The sequence below is a fragment of the Dipodomys ordii genome, unplaced genomic scaffold (genome assembly GCF_000151885.1).
Source record: "Dipodomys ordii isolate 6190 unplaced genomic scaffold, Dord_2.0 Scaffold13, whole genome shotgun sequence".
NCBI classification, from domain to species: domain Eukaryota; kingdom Metazoa; phylum Chordata; class Mammalia; order Rodentia; family Heteromyidae; genus Dipodomys; species Dipodomys ordii.
The window spans coordinates 7,168,608-7,190,146 of NW_012267229.1; the positions used below are offsets into that span (position 1 = coordinate 7,168,608).

The following is a 21,539-nucleotide window of genomic DNA, read 5'->3' on the forward strand; positions in this document are numbered from 1 at the left end:
AGGGGAAAGGATGGAGGGAGGGAGGGAGGAAGGAAGGAAGGAAGGAAGGAAGGAAGGAAGGAAGGAAGGAAGGAAGGAAGGAAGGAAAGGAAAGGAAAGGAAAGGAGGGAAGGAGAAAGAAAAAATTGAATTAACTTGGATTCAGCGTAGCCTGAATATCTGTCATAAAATGAAAAATATTACACCTTATTAATCGATGGAAATATGACATTAACACAGTGCAAAGACCCACTTGAATTTTCTATGCCTTCCCCAACTGTTTCCTTCACAGATAAAGGTTTTAGATACATAACATCGTATAGCCAAACAGTTCAACTTATACAGCAATGTTTGGTTCAGCTCAATAAATTTGTTTTTCTGTTACGGTATTGTAGTTTCTCACTTTACAAATCTTGAATCAACATGAATATTGGTAAATTAAAAGCATAACATTCAACGGACATAATAAAAAAAAAAGCTTAGAACATTTCTAAGAATTTACTTGAAAGATTTTAGGTCTAACTGGCACGGTTCAGTATCAGGGGAAATACTTACTGAGCAAAGAATCTACTATGATGATCCATATTTTATATACTAGAAGAAAAATTTACTTGATTTTCTTTGAAAGATGAAAAATGTAGGGATCTATTCAACCTTTACACAGTGTTTCAAATGCTTGAAAGTATACTTTAAATATTTGACTTAAAGGCTCAACTCCAACCATGAAAATTTGAGAAACTAACCATAAAATTGAAAATAGAGTGCAGTTTGATATTACTTACACAATTTAACTTTGTTAACAAACTTTCCCAAAGTTCTATTAAACACTCATGTGAAATAACCCAGTTAGTTTTTACATTAATATCTAAGCCCTACTCTTTTTCAATAATAATTTTAAAGCATTAATTTGACAGCTTATTGACTTCAAAACTTCGTAAACATACATTTCAGTTTTCCTTATTCAGAGTTTTCAAATCCTTTGTAGGATAGAACCAATCTGAGGTCTGAAATAATTTTATTTAGATTTTCATCTGATATTTGCATAAGCATATGTAGTCCACACCTTGTAAACACCATTCACTCTTCAAACAATAATGTAAGAAAATCATTAATACAGAAGTATAATTGAAAAACTATAAATCTCTCATTATCCTCTGTTTTAGACAGTGGAGATGTGGCAAGAATAATCAAGTCAATAGTTGTTTAATTTCCCAGATTATTTGCATGTGTCACAGCCCATGAAATTATGGAACTAGCAAGATGAAAGCAAATACAATTCATGCCAGCTATAGAATGACTTACATATTTCATTTCAAATAAAGATAGCAAGATTTAATTTTTTTCATTTCAAATTCTTAAAAAGAAAATTTACAATTAGCAAGCAATATAAACTAGATATTGCAAGTCCTGAAATTGTCAAGTAAGAGAATATTTAATATAAAAATGAAAACATTTTCTTACTATTTTTGAAACATGAACAATGAGCAAATCTTTTTTTCTTAAATCCAAGATATCATTAAAAGTGAAATTTTTGCCAGAGAATAAAATCCTGCATTATATAGATGAAAAAATTGCAAAAATCTAAGGGAGGATATTTGAAAGGATTGTGAGCACTATAGAATGTAATGTGTGATACTAATAATTCAAGTCTATTCAACATCCACAAGCTTTTACTCTCAGCATAACCAGAGTTATCACATGTGAAGTCCACGGTTTGAACCCTATCTTATGGTCTGTAATACAGCATCAAAGAACTAGTTTTATTAGTTTCATGCTAGGGAAAAGGAAATGGAGATAAACAAATTACTTGATTTGACCATTGCCACGAAGGTAATTTTGACAGAGCCTCTTATCTATTAACAAGGATTTTCAAGTACCAGTGTTGTTAGTCCATTTTAAATTTTAAATTGACAATTATTATATAACATTAATTAAGTTAGGTTTTTTGAATACCTGAAGTTTCATTGTAAATCATGAAGCCTGTCAACTGTGTTCATGTTCAGGAAAGAAAAGTACAGTGAAAGCATTCTTTCATCCATTAGAATAGCTTGCGCATCACATTCAAAGGCCATGATGTATTATTTCATTTTTTCTATGGTTATGTGAATTAGGGCTTTTTGGGGGGGGCACTATGACAAATACTTGAGAAAAACAACTTAAAGGGGTGAATTATTTAGTTTGGTTGCTAATTGCAGAGGTTTCAATCTGGGTACTATACCCCAGATTGGATGGTAGATGCATGGCTTTGAGCCTGAGGCAAGGCTTAACATGTGATACAGGCTGTGCACCTCTAACTTGCCAGAAAGCAAGAGACAGAGAGATGCTCAGGACAAGATGAAGTCCTCAAGGACCTTCCCACAGACCTAATTTTTCCAAGAAGACCCTGTCTGAAAGTTTCCATCATCTCTCAATCATGTTATTAAATTAGGAATCCATCAGTTGACTGATCCAGGCAGAGAACACATGATCTATTATTTCCTCAAACTCCACCTTTGAGCACTCTGCTTGTCCATCTCCATTTAGTGAAAAGGGAAGTCAGCTTTTCAAAAGACTGATATGAGTCCTCTAATTGATTCTACCAGCTGACCACACCAAATTAAAATGCAATGTTTAAATCCATCTGCACTGCTTAGCAAAGCGCACAAGTCCAAGAGATCTACAAACACTAGAAATTCTTTTTCACAGTTCTAGAGGGTAAGAAATTCAAGATTAAAACACCTGTAGGTTCACCATCACATGAGGTCTGCTCTCTAGTTCAAAATAATGCCTTGAATACTGTATCTTTACACGATGGAATCTTTTGTGAAGCATTATTTAAGTTAGAAAATAAAAGCCTTAATCCAATTTAAGTGAGCAATGTAATCAACTCACAAAGACTGTACCTCTTAATAACATGGCTTATGTGTAAATTTTTACAGGTGACACAAATATCCAATACATAACACAAGCATCACCTGAAAAATCTAACAGTACTCAGTCTACTGTGACTAGAAAGGAATGATAAAGATAGCATCTCAAAGTTTCAGGAATGATTTCCATTTTAAACTTTTTTCCTCAGCCAAATCATATGTCAAATTATATCTGAGTATTTCCCTTTCCAACCATGTGTCAGTGGTTGCCAAATACTTACCTAATCTCCCAAGTTAGGTGATTTAAGTAATATATATATATATATATATATATATATATATATATGCATATAAGCTCAGTATCACTGAGTGCTAAGAAAAATAGGATGCAAAGTGAATTTAAAGCAGGTAGAGACACAGTAGTTATGAGCGAACTCCTAAAGTCAAACATGTGTTTTATTACCAGCCATACTACAACTCATCAGACAATTCCATCCAGCAGGTATTTATCATTCACAGAGCAATGAATGCACATTCCTCTATTCGTTCTAGCTAATATGTGCACTGAGGTTTGAATCTGGGTTTCTTTGACCCCAAATTTTGTTACTCCATTTCAAAATAGTGCTTTGCATTTTGCTTCAATGACTGCTTGGAGCAGAAAAAGACACCGATATGTTCTTAACTGCAAGAAAATTGTTCTAACATCATTTTGATTGTTGGGAAAATCTTTTAACTGTGGGCAAATTGAGACAGTTTTCTAAATCAGAACTGTAAGTCCTAGCACAATGATTGCCATAATAGTTCTCTGGGCGTAGGTATTCCACTGCAAAGATAAATAGACTTCACATTTAGTTTTTATACTTAACATACAAAAAGTAGGTTTTTAAAGGCAAGTTAAATACCAGAACTAGAAAAAGTATAAATTTCTCAGTGTGATGTAATTCACAGTCATGCATGAAATTATAGTACAAACAGGTGAAGGATGCAGATTTAATTTGCTTTTGCTTATTACACTAGATCCCAAAGCATGAGTTACACATGTTGTCTATTTAGTAAAATGCATTCACAATTACAGCTAAAATATATTAAAAACTTACAATCAAATGACTGTTGTGCTCATTCTTTTTGCATAGTTTCATTGAATTTTTGGGTCCTGACAGTAAACATATGAGATAAACAGAGAGATTGTTTGAAACGGGGAAACTAAGTCTAATGATGTGAAATAATTTGTGTTGTACAGCTTCTAATGGGCTATGAGGCTTGGCTGTCTGACCCAAGGGCCTGTGCCCTTTATGATTACTCTTTATGAGGTACTTACAATGTACAAAGACACATGCTGGGTGCTCCAGGGATTGCAAAAGCAAGTGCTGGTGGGTAAGAAAACAAACATCATATTCTACAATAAAGACCCTTCAGAATAGCATATATATATATATATATATATATATATATATATATATATATATAATGGTTCTGGCTACAAAACTTTATTCACTTTGACATTCGTATTGATTTTTATAAAGAAAATATCCACTTACCATGATCAGATCAACAGTGAAATAATCTCACAATGCTTCTTATAAAGAAGTAAATCACAAACTTTTAAAAAAAATTTCATGGGCTAAATTACAACCTCTCAAAATACATATGTTGAAGTCTTATCCCTCCTATCTTAAAATGTAGTTGTTTGGGGAAAATAGAATTTTAAAGGGATAATTAAGGTAAAATCAAGCCATTGGAGTAGGCTATAGCCAATACAACTCTTCCTTATCAGAATAGATCTGTTAGGACCATCAGGAGACACATGTCTTAACATCTTTTTCTTTAGTGCTCAACTGTAAAGAAGGCTAGAACAAACAGTATTTTCTTTGACAAGTAAAAAAAAATAAAAATTGGCAAAATTTGAATTGTCTTTTGGAATAGAATTCCTATCTGTAAAAAGAGAAACTATCTATTTAAGCTGGTATTCTTTTTACGTGCAGTAATGGATTTTCAAACTTGGCTGAACACCAAAACCTCAAGGGAGCATTAAAGGAAACATGGTGCCAGGGCCCCACAGCAGAAATTTTAATTTAATTGATCCAAGTGTGGACAGGACAAGATTCTAAAAGCTCCCCAAGTGTTTCTCATTGCCTTTACATTAAAACCAAGATGGAAAGCCCTAGTTTGGAGAATAGGTCCCTATACAAAATTAGTTTAGGACATGCATCTCAGACAAATCCACAAGGTGGCGTATTTTTTGCATAGGAAAGAATTAAAACAGAAATGTTTTCCAAAATGCAACTCTGCACCACTGTAGAATGGTATTGCATCTCAATCAAAATTACTGATAGAAGCAAGGATAAAATTGAGCTACAACATCTTGAAAAGACCTGAGGTTTAGTGAACTCAGATTTTCAACAATGAGTCCACCTGGGTCACAAAGAAAATGTCCTTGTATGCCACATTAGATTTCTACTATGACCTCTTTGAAGAATTGAGGCCTCTTCCTTACCTAACCTCCACAACCTTTCAAGGGCCTATTGAACTCTTAGGCAGGAATCTACTAAGATACTTGCGGTTTTAGAAAAACACAGAATCATGATTCTCTCCACACACGTTTTCAGTTCGTGGTATTTTGTAAGTTGATGCACATTTATATATTGGGTAATGTAAGTATTATTCAATTTAACTGTTGATAAGAGAAATACCATCCTCTTTTTAAACATGAGAAATGATACTAATACCCTAGGAAAAGACAGCATATTTAAGATAGCTTAAAACACACACACACACACACAGACACACACACACACACACACACACACACTGTATAAAGCACTTGGCTATTAGAGAGCATACTCTATACCTTTATGGTAGTTTAAAGAAGCTTTCTTGTTCACTATTGAATGGCCACAGGTAAGGGGTAGGCAGAAAGGCTGAATAATTTCAGCGCAAATATCTACCAAGGAAGCCATTACTCAACATTCCCCTTCCTGCTCCCCTACAATGCTGATATTTCTGCTACCAGATCTCTTACTCGTTATATAAAGGTTTTGTTTCCAAGGAAACCACTGACATCTATGGAATTTAATGAACATTAAAATAGGAAATATGCCATATAATTTACATTTGAAAATAAATGTGAATAGTTGTCAAAGCTATCACAGACTCACATATATACATAGTCATATACACAGAGCTATACATACATGCACACATATACACACCAAAAATTTTGTGAATTTTTAGCCCCATTTTTTCCATTTATCAAAGATAAAAGAAAAACATCTATGGAATCAGAATAACAAAAACTAACAACTTTTTTCTTTTTACAATGTATTGCAACATGGGAAGTAATATAAGAAATATTTAAAGACAGGAATAAGGGCCAAAGGTTGGTCGTGTTAATAATCAGGTGATAAAGGGAAGAAACAACAATAACAACAACTTCTATTTTGTTGTGTAATGTATTCTCTTCTAATCCTCATTCATAAAGCAAGTTTTATGGTGTTGGTTTCACACTAGGGTAAATCCATACCAAGTCACCAGCACAGCTTATAATCAGCAAAAGAGGATGATAAATACAGCACTCATGGCAATACCAGGCCTCACAGATGATTCATGGAAATCATTGTTGTATAATATCCAAATAACAGCTCATTATGAGATTTATATACTGGCATCCACAATTTATTAAAAGTTTGTTTCGGGTATTAGCTAGAAATTCTCATGATATAGGAAAAAATCCTCCAAGCAAATATGGGCCCAGTGATATCTTCAGAAAAATTAGAAAAGTATCTAAAAGAGAAGTTTCGGGAATAAAATAAAGGCCCAAAGGAAATTTACCACTTGACCCAAATACACCATTTACTCCCTCCTTCTCAAACAATGTTTTCAGAGCCTAGGGTAAAAGCTGTTCTGTCTTCTGTTTCCTGCCTAGCTGTTCCTCTTTTTATTGTGCTAAAGTATAAACAGCATAATATTGACAGTTTTCAATGTAAAGTTCAGGGGCATTAAGTGGATTCACACTGTTATACCACCAACACCACTGTTCATCGGTAAGACATTTTTCATCTTCTTAAATTAAAGTCTATGCCTCTTAAACCACAAACCTCCTCCCCCCACCCCCTGCCCTTACTCTCTTCTTCATCTTTCTGGTATCTACCACTATATTCTATGAATTTGAGTATTATATATACCTCACATATGAATGGATTCATAATATATGTGCTCTTCTATATCTGGCTTATTTCACTTAGTATACATTTGAAAGGCCTATTTGTACCATTCTCTTTTTAAATACATGCTACATGTCATCAACAGATATTAGAGTACGTATCTGTTTTCATTCAGCTTGCAACTCATTAGGTGCATGCCATTCCTATTTTCTTTTGCTAATTCTCTTTTGCTAATTCAAAGTCTATATGCTTGAAGCTCCAGGACTCAGACCTTGGACCTCATTCATTGAAACGTATATTTCTTAGGAGATCTCAGCCAAACTTCAAACTTTAAAACACAAAGCTGCAACTCCAGGATCAACATATCTCCTGAACTCCAGACTTGATGTCATCTCTACACCATCTATTGCCTAGTAGGCATTTTAAACATTATGAACCCAACCCATAGTGGATTTTTCTATTCAAACGAGTTCTCTTCTTCTTTTCCATATCAGAACATGACAAGTCAACTCTGAAATGTCTCAAGTCCAAACACCACTAATTGTTTTTTAATTCATTCTTTCTCCTCATTCTTCACATCCAACATATTCACAAACCCTATGTCTTATCTTTAACACAAACCCTGCTTTGTGTGTGTATGTGTGTGTGTGTGTGTGTGTGTGTGTGTGTGTGTGTGTATGAGCCTGTGTACATGCATACACACTGGGACTAGAGCTTGAACTTAGGGCCAGGGCACTCTCCCTCGGCAGTTTTTCCTCTAGTCTACTCCACTGGAGCTACCCTCTACTTCCAGAGTTTGTTGAATTGGAGATAATAATCTCAGGGACTTTTCTGTCCAGACTAGCTTCAAACATACTCAGATTTTACCTTCATGAGTAGGTAGGATGATAAGTGTGAGCCATGAGTGATTTCCAGAGTCGAACTTATTTTTACCACCTCCCTATTTATACTTCAGTCATTGTCACTATGACCCTTACCCAGGATGTGTGCAACAGCCAACTTCTTTGTCCCTTTTGCTTCTTTTTTGTCCCCTGTAGTATACATTCAACCCAGTTACCACCCAGACTTTCAGGAGCTCAGACCTTGTTATTCCCCTGATCAGAACTGTCACTGTCTTCTTCCTTTCATTCTCCTTTTCATTTCTTTTTTATTTTTGTGCAGTTGCTAGGTCTTGAACTCATATCTTAAGCGTGTCCCTGAGCTTTTATTTTTTTCTTCTTTTTAAGAGCTATCACCCCACCACTTGAGCCACAGCTCTTCCTGCTTTTTAGTGGTATAACTGGAAATAAGAGTCTCACAGACTTTTCTGCTCAAGTTGGCTTCAAACTGTGATCCTCAGATCTCAGCCTCTTGAGTAACTAAGATTGCAGACTTGAGCTACCCGTGCCTGGTTCACTTCATTCTTTTTAATGACTTAGGAAAAGTCCGAGTGATTAGCATGGTCAAATGAGGCCTGGACTTCACTGGAGCTACATGGCTATGCAAAACTGCCTGCCGTGTATGTTCCCATCTCAGGGACTTTGCTCTTACTGTACCTTCTTCCTGCAATGCTCTTCCTATGGTCATTCACCTAGTTTTCTTCTTCACTTAATTCATGTCTTTTTCTTGGGAATACACCTTACTAGAATTTGTTCGACTATTCTCTATATAATAGCAAGTCCATGTGTCACCCATGGTCTATAATCTCCCATGCTATCTTTCTGCTTTCAGTTGGAACTCTCTATTGTTGGTCTCTTCTTTTTGGGGTGGGGTGGAGGGGGTCAGTCATGGTGCTTGAACTCTGGGCCTGGGCACTGTCCCTGAGCTCTTCAGCTCAAAGCAGGCGCTCTACCACTTGAGCCACAGTGTCACTTCCTGTTTTCTGGTGGCTAATTGGAGATAAGAGTCTCATGGGCTGGCTTTGAACTGCAATCCTCAGATCTCAGCCTCCTGAGTAGTTTGGAATACAGGTATGAGCCACTAGTGCCCGGCCTGTTGTTGGTCTCTTCAATTCTATGATGTTCTGGAGTTTGTGTATGGGCTACAAGTCATGTCATGCTGTGCTGTGCAACATTCCACTCAGAGATATCACTATGACTAGATGAAACATACAAGGATGGAAGTCATTATCAGCAAACACAACAAATTAGGTGTGTGTGTGTGTGTGTATGTGTGTGTAGACACATGTACATGTGTGCCAGTACTGGGACTTAAACTCAGGGCCTGGGCACTGTCTCTGAGATTTTTATCAAGTTGGGAGCTCTATCACGTGAGCCACAGCTCTACTTTTAACATTTTGATGCTTAATTGGAGATAAGAATCTTAGGGTCATTCCTTCCCAGGCTGGCTTTGAACCAAGATCCTCAGTGTCAGTCTCTTGAGTAGCTAGGATTGCAAGCATGAGCCACTGGTGCCATGTAAATCAAAGATTTCCCAGAGAATAGAAAGAAAGAGTGTATGACAGAAATTGTCACTCAATGTATACTTGTCAAAGTAATTCATAATGAAATAAGAATGTCATGAGTTTCTGTGTAGAGTTAGTAAAGCAAAACCTAATCAAATTTAAAAATTTAAGTTGTCTAATCTGCCTTATGGAATTTTGGTAGTATTATACATCATCTAGAATCTAATTGTTGACCTAGATATTTATAAGATAGGCATGCTGAAATTAACATGATATATAGTGTTAAAGAAACTGGCATTTATCCATAGAAATAATATCTAGTATATGTATGAGTCAAGCGGAAAAGGTCAGATAATGTGATGTTAGGAAAATGAACCCTTAGATATGTATTTTAATGTTTTTTTCTTTCATGCATTTGTTTCTAACGCATTTATAAGATTATCTCTTCGCTGCTTTGTATGTCCCTCCCCCACAGTATAACCCCTGCTTTCACTATATTTGATGTCAGTATAACTTGTGGAGGAGATGGGAAAAAACCAGTTGTTTAAGGGTACAGGTGGACCTGTTGCAACAATGAGAAGTACAAGTTGTCATGTTGAAAACGAGCTTTACAATGTTGGTGTGGGGTGGGGGGTGGAGAGGGGGGAGGATTGGGTGGGGCGGGTCGGGGGGAGGCTGGGAAGGGATGTGAAGGGTAAACAAAAGGAGGAGGCTGCAATGCTTGATAAGAAATGTATGCATTATCCTGCCCAGGTAATTGTAACCCCTCTGTACAGTATGTTCACAAAAAAAAGAAAAGAAAAGAAAAGAAAAAAAGAAATAACTGATGGGCAGGTAACATGTGAAATAATTTCCTTTACATCTATAAAGCCATTTAAAAGTAAACAGAAATACCTTTCACAAATATTGCTGTTTGCATGTAATATTTGTGCACTGAAGTTGGAAGATGATCACTTATCATGATGTTCCTTGGAGAAGCCCAAAGAAACTGAGAATTGCTTTCAAGAAGCTGCATACAAAGTGCACCTTTCTTACTGTTTCTTTGAATAGCTTCTTACTTGATTAGAGTGCAATCTGATTTTTTTGAATGCTGCATCTGATTTGCCATGACCACATTAAGATGTTTTAAGTTAGGTCAACTTGTTCAACACCAGACTTAGAATCCATAGGAGAAAAAGTTTTGGCTTGGTTAACTCCTAAATTTAAAACTTGGAATTAAGAGCTAAAGCAAAGTAAATGGATACCCCATCTCACAGATGAGAAAGTAGAGGTCTGAGCAGAAGACACAGTTTCTTGAAGTAAGCTAATGGCAGAGCTGGCATATGAACTTTGATCTCCACTTTACTAATTCATCTCCTGTATGAATATATCTGAAGACTCAGTATACCCTTAGAATCCTGGGAAAGAAAATTACCTTCAAGTTGCATCTTTTTTGTTTTTATTTTACTTTTTTTTGGTCAGGGGTGGGGCTTGAACTCAGGGCCTGGGCATTGTCGCTGAGCCTCTTTGTGCTCAAGGTTAGAGCTCCACTTGAGCCACAGTGCAATTTCCAGTGTTTTAGTGGATAATTGGAGATAAGTCTCACAGGGACTTTTCTGCCCCAGGCTGGCTTAGAATAGTGATCCTCAGATCTCAGCCTCTTGAGTAGCTAGGATTATAGGCCTGAGCCACCAGCCCCTGATTTCAACTATCATCTTTGAAATCTCTCTTCAATGGCATTTAGTAATAAATACACTTTTTGTAGTATAAATTTATGTATACAGAAATGTGTCAGAAAACAATTTGCTCTACACAAAACCCTGATAATTTTAATTTCAGTCAAGTGTATTTCATTTTATTAATGTTGATGAGCTATTAAATGGATCTGTTGGGTTAAGAGCTACTAATAGAGCCAAAGCTATAGAGACAAACACTCTTTTTTAAAAGCAAAGAGCATGTTGAAAGACTACCCAGGAGTACGGGCATATAACAGAAGCGAGAGGTCTTTATCAGCACCTTCGTAAATGCAGGAAAGGATGGAGTGAGGGAACAAACAAGGAAAAAGAAATAAATTTCACATTTCAAAGGATAAGTTATACTTTTCTTCTGGAGTTTACATTTATTTTATCAAAGAATATATCTCCCAAAGTTTTCCAAATGAACAATTTTATAACTAGTAGCCTCAACAAAAAGTCTAAAGCCAGGGCAGATCTGGCATTGTATGTTATGTCGGGAGAAACATTTAGTCTCATTAAGAGGGCAGCACACGGAAGCTTTTTCCATTTCCTACCAATGTCATTTCAAATCACAGCAGGCACAGAAACAGCTCATTTTCAACTAGATGTTAAATTTGTGTGTAACGAGATGCTGCGAGAACCAAAAAAAATAATAATATGAATAACAGAAAAACATTTTCAGGGCGCCTGGGTTGTTTTGATAAATATCTACTCTACAGATACTGTTCTTTGCTTTGTGGTAGTCTAGACACTTTAAAAGTCTTGCACTCAATCTGTCCTTCTGTTCCACTGCCTGCTCATCCTGAGCTGCCAAACTTTTCTCAGTCTACACTTCATGCTTTTATTCTATTTGTTTACAGCCTATTGAGATAGAATCTTGCTGTATAGAACCCAATAGGTCCAACTCCCTGTCTTCCAGCATAAGTTTTGTAAGTACTGGGATTACAGGTGTTCTCTAAAGTACCCAATATTTCTCTACACTTTTAATTTTCTGCTGTAAATTTTATACTATTATTCCAGAATCTTAGTGGTGTCCTATCTAGACACTTTCTTGTAGTCCACATATTTCTTAAACAAGATAACCTGCAGTAATCATTCTGGAAGACTGGAGGACAGCTTATCTCTCAGTCAATACCTTATAAGAACAGTTGTCATGGGGTTAAGTCAATGGCTTACAAGTGATGTGCAGAAGGCATCACCGAAGGAGATCTGAGGCCAGAAAAGGGGCCCAATATAGAACAATAGAGGCAAGTCTTAAGAATGGTGGTGGCATTAATTGAGCAGCCAAACAAGACTTTACATGAACCCATCATTTTATAAATTCATTCCAATACAATTCATTCCAATACATTGCAAACATTAAAATAAACTGTATTTTTTTATTTATCCCATTAGAGGTGGGATTGTCGTTGTCAATGATTTTTGCACTGATATTCCCATCAGTTTCTTTCTTGCCTATGGTTCCACATAAACTAGGCTCTCCATCCAACTGGATGTCATAAACTTTTCCAATTTAAGACAATAAATGTGGAAGTGAAGCTGTGATTCAAGCAATAGAACACCATCCTTAAGTGAAAACACTAAGGGAGAGCACTCAGGCTCTCAGTTCAAGCCTAGTACCAGCACAAAAATAAAAGAAAGAAAAATAGGGAGGGAAGGAAGGAAGGAAGGAAGGAAGGAAGGAAGGAAGGAAGGAAGGAAGGGAGGGAGGGAGGGAGGGAGGGAGGGAAGGAAGGAAGGAAGGAAGGAAGGAAGGAAGGAAGGAAGGAAAGGAAGAGAGGCAGAAAAGAAAATTTATTTCCTACAAATCTGATTTGATTTTTAAAAATAGAAGCAAAAATAAAACCAACAATAAGGAGTTGGGGTATAGCACAGAGGTAGAGTGTTTGTCTAACTGTACAAGACCTTGGGTTCTATCAGAACCACAAAGAATCTGATCATATCAAGAAGAGTGGCAAATATTTAGCAACTGCTCATTAAATATCAGCATGAATTAAACTAGCAGTGCTCAAATTTCACTGAAAAGTTCCTTCCAGCATCTTGATGCTTGTGTTCTAGCTATATTAATTAGATTCATGAAGCACAAAAATCCTGGAGATAGAAAACAGGTAATAGCAGTTTTTTAAGAAAAGTTTCCCAGGTGATTTCACGAGCAGTTAAATTTGAGAACTCCCATGCTAAAAGTTCACTAATGAAGTATTTCATTGATTTCTGACAGCATTCAGGTCAAGTACTTATTATTATCATCCCTGAATCTAACAGAAAAAAGTCTAGGAAGGCCACACAGGTAAGATCAAACAAATGCAAGCTTTTAATATATTAAAGTAGAGCAAAGCTTTTAAAAACAAGTAAGGAAGAGGAAATGGGGGGAACAAGAAAGCTAAGAGGAGAAATTCTCCACAGAGAAAGCAAATGGTTCTATATGAACAAAAACAACAAAGCCAGAGTGTTCTGAGTGTTAAAAATTTGTTCTCAAGAGTATTTTAGGATCTAATAGTAGTTTATCAGCTGTGCAGAGTACAAGTGCTACTTGTGTTCATTTATGAACATCCAATAGATATTTATTAAACCACATCCATCAATGCAGCTCAAGTGGTAAGTTAACTGTGAACTGTAGTAAGGAGATAGATTCTAGCCAGGAACTGTTTATGCGGCAGTAGAATTCACTTTGACTCCCAATGCTTAAGACCCAGCAGGTTTCGAGGTGGACAGCTGTCTTTAGTCAATACTGATACTGAAATTTCATGGGAAGCCAATAAGGAGATGTTCAAAGAGAAGTTTCAAAGCTACCTTATCAATGCTTTCAAAGCTACCTTGGAAGTAACAGACTTATGTGAAACATGGCTGGAAGGTTTTTGGAAAAACAAAAATAAATAAATAAAAGCATCTTTCCTTCACTAAAATCTAAACAATTTTGAATAATCACTGAAGTATTGATCATGAAACTCTTAATACCAAACTGAAAAAACAGATGATCCCCTATTCCTAAAATATATTGAAAATAATGGAAGAATTACACTTGAAACATTTTCAGAAGCCTTCTTGGGAAACAGTTCTTCATGCAAATATTTATATTTTTTTCACATTTCATTATAGATCATTTTAAGATTTTCAGCCAAATCCCTGCATCTGTGTTTGCTGTATTCTAGAACCTATTGCTGCCAGAAAATACCTGCTGCTTTTTTATATCTCCAAACAATAAATCATTCCAAGTGATTTTTTCCCAGATCTTTTGGATGTCAAAAGAACTGTTAACTTTCTGAGGATAAAATATAATTCTGTAAGAAGAGACTAAAAAGAAAAATTGCTAGTTTTCCTATCAACTATGGAAAGGACTGACTCCCCCATCACAAGGCTACTATTTGCTAATTCTGTTTATGCTGAAAGTAAAGTACTTGAGTACTACATTTTCCATACAATGAATTAATTTATAATATGTAAATTATGAATTAATTCACAATAAAATAATTCAACTTAGATGGCAATTCAACACATTCTACTACTGCTGCACCTAATTGATTATCTGTAATACAAATTTAAACATGTATTTCTTCTTGATGCAATACTTTGTTAAAAAATAAACTGTAAGCATTTCTTTGAATATCTCCTTTAGGATGTTTTTGAAAGCAGAACAAATGTCATCCCACACAACTGATTCCACAGTGCGGTGATCTTCACTAATAACATTTACAGACCTAACACTTTAGCATCTGTTGGCTCCCAGATGAATTGCTTTAGTTGTAGAGCATTTGACCTATATCAAATCTCCGTTCATCATATCTAAAGGTTAGTTCATGATGTATGCATGCTTAAGAGGATCAAGGATAAATTTCCAAGAAATTCCAAGCTCATCTTAACGATTTAGAATTAAGCAGTACAAGTTAGATACCTCATATCTAAAATGATTGGGCCAAGAAGAGTTTTATATTTCAGTTATTTTTCAGATTTTGAAATAATTGCACAAACATATAAGATATTTCAAAGTCTAGAAAAAACATTCATGTTTCATATTCATCTTATGAACATGGCTTGAAAATAATTTTGTACCACATCTTTAGCACACCTGCATTTTGGCAGTGATTTTCACAAGAGGTCATGTGTGGAACTCTTCATTTGTGGTATTAAATCTAGTCTAAAATGCTTCAGAATTTGGAGTATTTGTGATTCCATAATTTCCAGTTAGGCATGCTTAATTTATAACTTGTACTTTTCTTCAAATAAAAACAAAATCACAGGGCAATGGGCAAGCATTTAGGTCTCACTGTCCATATGCTCTCTCATTATTTCCATCCTTTAATAAAAGTGGAAGTATTTCGAGCAGATTGGCTGTTGTGTTTTACAACATCTACAACAGAGAAACTTTTAATTGGGGCAATTAGTTGATATCATGACACAGATAAATAATCAAGGCAGCAGCTGGTATGGACCCGACGCTCAGCTTCCTACCTTGGGAGCTTTGGCATGTTTCCCACACCTGGCATCTTTGACGAGACTAAGATCTAACAGCTCCGTCTCCTGGAAGGCAAAAATGAGAATCTGTTAAGCAACTACAAAGATTCTTCTTCTTTATTTTTACACCATTGACATCCTTAAAAAAAGAACACTGTCTTGAGACTTGCCTGAGAGTTTCTCTGTAGTTGAGATATTTTTTCCTTTTTCTGTCACTTCTCAGTAGAATTGTGGTAAAACAAAAAAAGATCACTAATAACTGTTCCATTTATTAACACATTCTGAAAGAATGAAATTCACGATTTAAGTCTCTGGGCTATTCTCCATACCATTGCTAAGTCATGAGGGATTAGTCTTTCTTGTTCACCCATTGAAAATCATCCTGCCATCACTGAGAGTGGGTGAGAATATGAAGGCTTGTCAGAGGATAGATAATTAGGTAAATGGGTCAAGGTGATGTTTCCATCTGCTCATTTACCCTCCTAGCTCATCTGGCCAAAGTAAAGATGGATCTGTCTCCCCTAGTCCAGCCTTTTACACACAGACTTCATACGATGATCATGAGAACATGTATTAATTATCATCATTGAACATCCACAATATGCACATTTCTCTGGGGTCCAAGACATATACAATACATTTGCTTCTCTGGATTGCCAACAAATGTACATGCGGGTGATAGTACCTATATATATGTCAATGGGAGAGTATGTCAATGACAAATGTTGTTAACTGCTAAAGGTAGACAATGGACAGAGGATAGCTAAAGGAGAGACTTATGGAGAAGTTATTAAGCTTGGTGAATAGATGTGTGAAGGAAAAGGGCTCATCCAAATTTGAGGATACAACATGAAAAAAATAACTCAGAAAAGAATACACTAAGAGGTTTGGGGCCAAACCTTGAGAAATCCATAGCTTTTAAGCACTTAGAGGGTATAACTAATAGGAAAAAGTGATAAGAAGAAGAATCAAGAGGTACATGAGTAAAACATAATAACCTTGAAGCCATGGTAGTAGTGGGGGAGATAATTCATACTGGGGGCATTCCACATTCTCTTTGGATGAAGAAAAGTCATGGAAGACATCAGAAGGTTAGAAACTCAGAAAGTGGACCCAAGGACATAAAGCCATGAAAGTTGAGCCATGTGTGTCACCAAATTACACCGTGAACTGTCACTGGCCAGAAAGGCTATGCAGCAATCTAATCACCTTCTCCTAGAGGAGGCAATACATTGTCATTCAGCTATTAACAGACCCTCTGGACACAGGTGTGTATGATTGGTCATAGACTCTAAGATTGCAAGTGTTGGATGATTATATTCCCAGGCAGGTTTTGCAAACAGCCACTCATAGTTTCCAAATATCTGGAGAAACATGTGATAATTTCTCCAATGTTGCAGCACAATAAGGATGAAACAGAAAGTGGGATCTCCCTGAACTACAAACCTGCTCAGCAGATCCAACAAAACGCCTGGCTCCACCTACCTCACTTCCCTAATGGAACATTGCACATTTACTTTTTCCCATTTTAGAAGACCTTTTGGTCCATTTCATGTTGTGGATAGCCCTGTACAAATTAGTTCAAATTCTTTGGTGTGATATATGGCAACCTGCCAAAGAGATTTCAGGACAGAGTTGTGATGCAATTATCCTGCCATCCGAAACAACATTGTTAGGAAACAATACTTTCAGTCTAAGATTTGATGCTATTCTTAAGTAAACACATCAATTAGCTTGGAGTGAGAGGGGAGATAAAAAGTAAGACATAAGGAACTTGACTAGCACAAAACTTCTTTTTTTAATCTCCACAAAAATAACAAGCAAACCATTGTGTAGAAGAGAGGAAATAGGAAGAAGGAAAGCAAGCTTGAAGAAGATTAATCTAGAATATGGGAATTGAGAAGAGATGTAAGAGTCAGGGGACAAAATCAAGGTATATAATAGGAAGAGAGAAGCAATATGGAGGAAGAATAGTAAGGCAAGGAAAGAGAAGATTAAAAATGCTGGAATTTCTATCTACTCGTTAAGATTCAGAATTTGGCACAAACTAATGGTGCATTTTGGAGATGTTGTCTTGAGAAATTCATTCAAGCTAAAAAAGTCAATAATGAAATTGCTTGAACGTTGTTTATTAAATGTCAGCTCTGTGTCAGGTAAAGGCCAGTTGGGTTGAACCAGAAAATGAAAGAGTCAGTTCTCCATTTGGAGGAGCACATAAATGATCCAATTATTGTCTACCAGAGAAATTACTTTAAAGTGCCTGTTGACATAGGCATCGGGAGGCCATGGCATATATTTTCTGCCAGCTCACAATAGTAAAAGGAATGTGCCAGCCTTACAACATTGTGTGTGTGTGTGTGTGTGTGTGTGTGTGTTTAGAAGGAAAGGTGGTTATAGAGAGAAGAAAGAACAAGTACAAATGTGCAATGGCAGGAATTGTGTAAGAAAAACTGCAAGAGTTATGTTGACTATGATACACAACAATCAACTTCAGATTGAGCAGACCTTACCTAACTTTCCTCTTTTAGTTATTCATAAAACACTAACATACATGTTTGATATACTTCTCTATATGTTGCATGATGTTTTACATATGCATCGAATACAAATTTTGCCTGCACACAATACATTTTACCTAGTGTGACATGAACATTTTCTATCCCAGGATATTTCCACAGTTGAACAAACAAACAATAGACTGAAACATTACTTGTTTGATTATACACACAAAACCTGAAATGAGTTCACAGAGAACCTACATCTTAGCAGGCATCATTACAGATAATGAGCACTGTTTTCTTCTTTCAACTCTGGAGGAAACACTTATTCCCAAAACCATGGAGGGATAGTTAATGCCATCTTCCCCAGGGGATTCATTCTGATACCACAGGATACCACTAAAAACTGATACTACTAAAAACTTCTGTCATGGTGTGTAAAATTGTGTGTGTAGGAAATCCAGCATATAGCACTGTGGATGTGGTTAATGTGGCATGGGAAAACCTTTTCATGGACTCATTCAGCTAAAACATGATGATTAAAATAGCATCTCCCATTTCTATTAACATGCAAGAACCAGCTCTCTGGGGTTTTACTACATCTTTTCCTCTCCTCCACTAAGAAGAAAAAGGACCACAAAAATTGTTAGTTGTGTCAGTAAAACTCTTTGTAGGTTAATTTTCTTGTGTTAGTAGCAGTTTTATCAACTTATTCTCATTAGTATAAGGCACTAAAATGGTCCCTTTCTCAGTTCTTTTAAGAGTTACTGTTTTCCAGACTTGCAGAACTCATTAACATTGTATCATCTATTAAATGCAAATAATAGTATCTCCCATGCATGTGGCTTTCAAAATGATGCCTCTTCATTAATTGGACATCTTACTTTAGAATAGCTTGTTCAAAGAGTCTGGGAGTAGATCTTAAAATTTGCCTCTTTAACTAACTTGTAGATAATTCTGATGCTGATAGTCCAACAGACCAAGCTTTGCAAATGACTCATATACAAACACTCACACAATTGTTGCTATAAAGCTCTTGATGACCATGACTGATAAAACTATACAACAGTTATATAGCTGTTATGGTTCCTAAAAAAATCTATCACACTTCTTTCTTTTTTAATGTTTTTATTGTAAAAATAGTGTACAGAGAAGTTACAATTACATGAGTAAGGTAATGAGTACATTTCCTATCGAGCATTGTTACCTCCTCCTTTGTTTTTCCCCTGCCATCCCTTCCCTCCCCACCTTTCCAGATCCCCTCCCCGAAGTTGGAAAGTTCATTTTCTACATGGTGTCTTGTATATCTCATTGTTACAATGGGTCAACCTATATCCTTGTTGCAGCATTTTGTTATTTCCCTTCCCCTCCCCAAATTAGAAAAATATATATACAAGACACAGGATACCGACACCAAATACAGTAAAAACAGGGATTATACCATGGGGATGAACATAGAAGAGAAACAAAAAAAATCACATAGTCTAATTTAGATACATTAAAAACAATAGCAAGAGAGAAAAACAACAAGTTGTGTCCCTATATGGGGCTTCATTTCACTTAACGCCATCTTATAAATTACTCGTGCTGACCCGAAATTTTGGCAAAGTAGCAGGGTATAAAATTAACCCTCAAAAATCAACAGCTCTTCTGTGTGCCAGCAATGGGAAAAGCATGGCTGAAATCAGGAAAGCAACTCCTTTTGTAACAGCCACACACACACAAAAAATACCTAGGAGTTAATTAAAGAAGTGAAGGACCTCTACAGTGAAAACTTTAAAAGCCTAAAAAAGGAAATTAAGGCAGAATTTAGGAAGTGGAAAAGCCTCCCATGCTCCTGGATCGGGAGGATTAACATCATGAAAATGGCACTACAGCCGAAGGCTATCTACAAATTCAATGTAATACCTATCAACATTCCAACCTCATTCTTCAATGAAATAGAAGAAGCAATCCAAAAATTTGTATGGAACAATAAAAGACCTCCAATAGCAAAAACTATCCTATAGCATAAAGAACAGTGCTGGAGGAATATCAATACCAAATTTCAAAGTCTACCACACTTCTTTCTATAGTAAACTATCAAAAGAATATCATATCCACTGAATGTAAAAATGTGTCTAGGCTTAATTTAGATTTATCTTTTAAAAAGACATCAATCTCTATTTCTAAACATTCCATAGTGTTAAGTTTTACCTTACCTAAGTAAATGTCTTTAAGTGTTGAGAAATTCAAGCAAGCATTGAAGTAATTTTATGTTGACTGAAAGTGTTCTACTACTCAGCCTTTGCATTATATTTCATTGTATTAGAAAGGTCTTTAGAAACAGGGGAGTGGGAGTTATGACCATCCACCAATGGGACGAAGACTAAAGAGTCCAAAGGCAAGTGACCTACCTGGAAAGACAAAGCATACTGTACTCAGGAAGTGGAAACAAGAGGCTTATTATTGTACTGTTTGAGGTTCTTTTTTTCTTTCTTTTTGTCCTTTGGTTTATTCCCCTTTTTTTGTATTTCTGTACTCTTTGTCTTGTATATAACTTTATCTGATTTGGGGAGGGGAAGGAGAAGCACAGAAACGATGGAACAGGTGGAATAAAGGGTAAACCAATTCAACAGTGATACTCAGTAGACACTATGGTAGAAATGAGCTGTACAGTCTGTTGGGTGAAGATGTTGAAAGGGGAATAACTGGGAAAGAAGAAGAACAAGGTTGACAATGTTCAAATGGAAATGTACTTGCTCCATGGCTATGTAACTGTAACCCCTTTGTACATCACCTCTACAATAAAATTTTTAAAAAGGAATACTGTAACTGTACCCTTATTTGAGACCCTAAATGGCATTTTTAAAGATTGAAGACATACACCTATGACTTCCAATGCATGTAGGAAAGCATCATACCTTTTCTCTTTATAAGTATGGATACAAGGAGAATTAACAATAGTCACACTTCAAACTTTAGAGGTTGCATTTTCTTTTTCTTTTTAATGCACAGTAAGAAAAGACCTGCAAACTAAGGGAAGATGGGATAGTTTCTTATGTTTACTATTCAGGAGGAAGATTTCAATTCATCATCCACTAACCTACTGTGAGGTAGATGAGCCATGAAATCCACAGCAAACTCTGTAAAGAACATAATTTAAAATGTAACTCCTTGCAGAATACCAATTTCTGTGCATTGTTACCAAATTCCATTAGTCACCCAATATAATAATGTGCTTCAAGTTCACATGGTATATAATCAGGGCAGCAATTATAGTCATAAACATTTCACAGAGAAGATATTAATGGTTGGGTGATGTGGCGTGATAATATATACCACCACATGTGGTATGTTCAGTAAGCTGTTTAACCTTGATTTACCAAAAGTAGAATACATTAATATATATTCTTAACTGCCAGATCGCTTTAAAATGTACAAATAAAAAATGGTGTTAGAGTTCTGTAATGAAGGGGTTTTAATTTAAAGTGAAGCACACGGACTTAGACTGAACTCTTTGTTCC

General features: G+C 36.0%; 1 protein-coding gene across 2 annotated transcripts in view; it reads right to left on the bottom strand.

The window, feature by feature from the left end:
* Positions 1-21,539, bottom strand: part of Plcb1 (phospholipase C, beta 1 (phosphoinositide-specific)) — a 614,138-nt gene that overhangs the window by 389,298 nt on the left and 203,301 nt on the right. For both annotated transcript variants that reach the window (XM_013011003.1, XM_013011004.1), the window contains exon 3: positions 15,533-15,601. In XM_013011003.1, the coding sequence (XP_012866457.1) occupies positions 15,533-15,601 (69 nt within the window). The remainder of the gene's footprint in view (positions 1-15,532; positions 15,602-21,539) is intronic.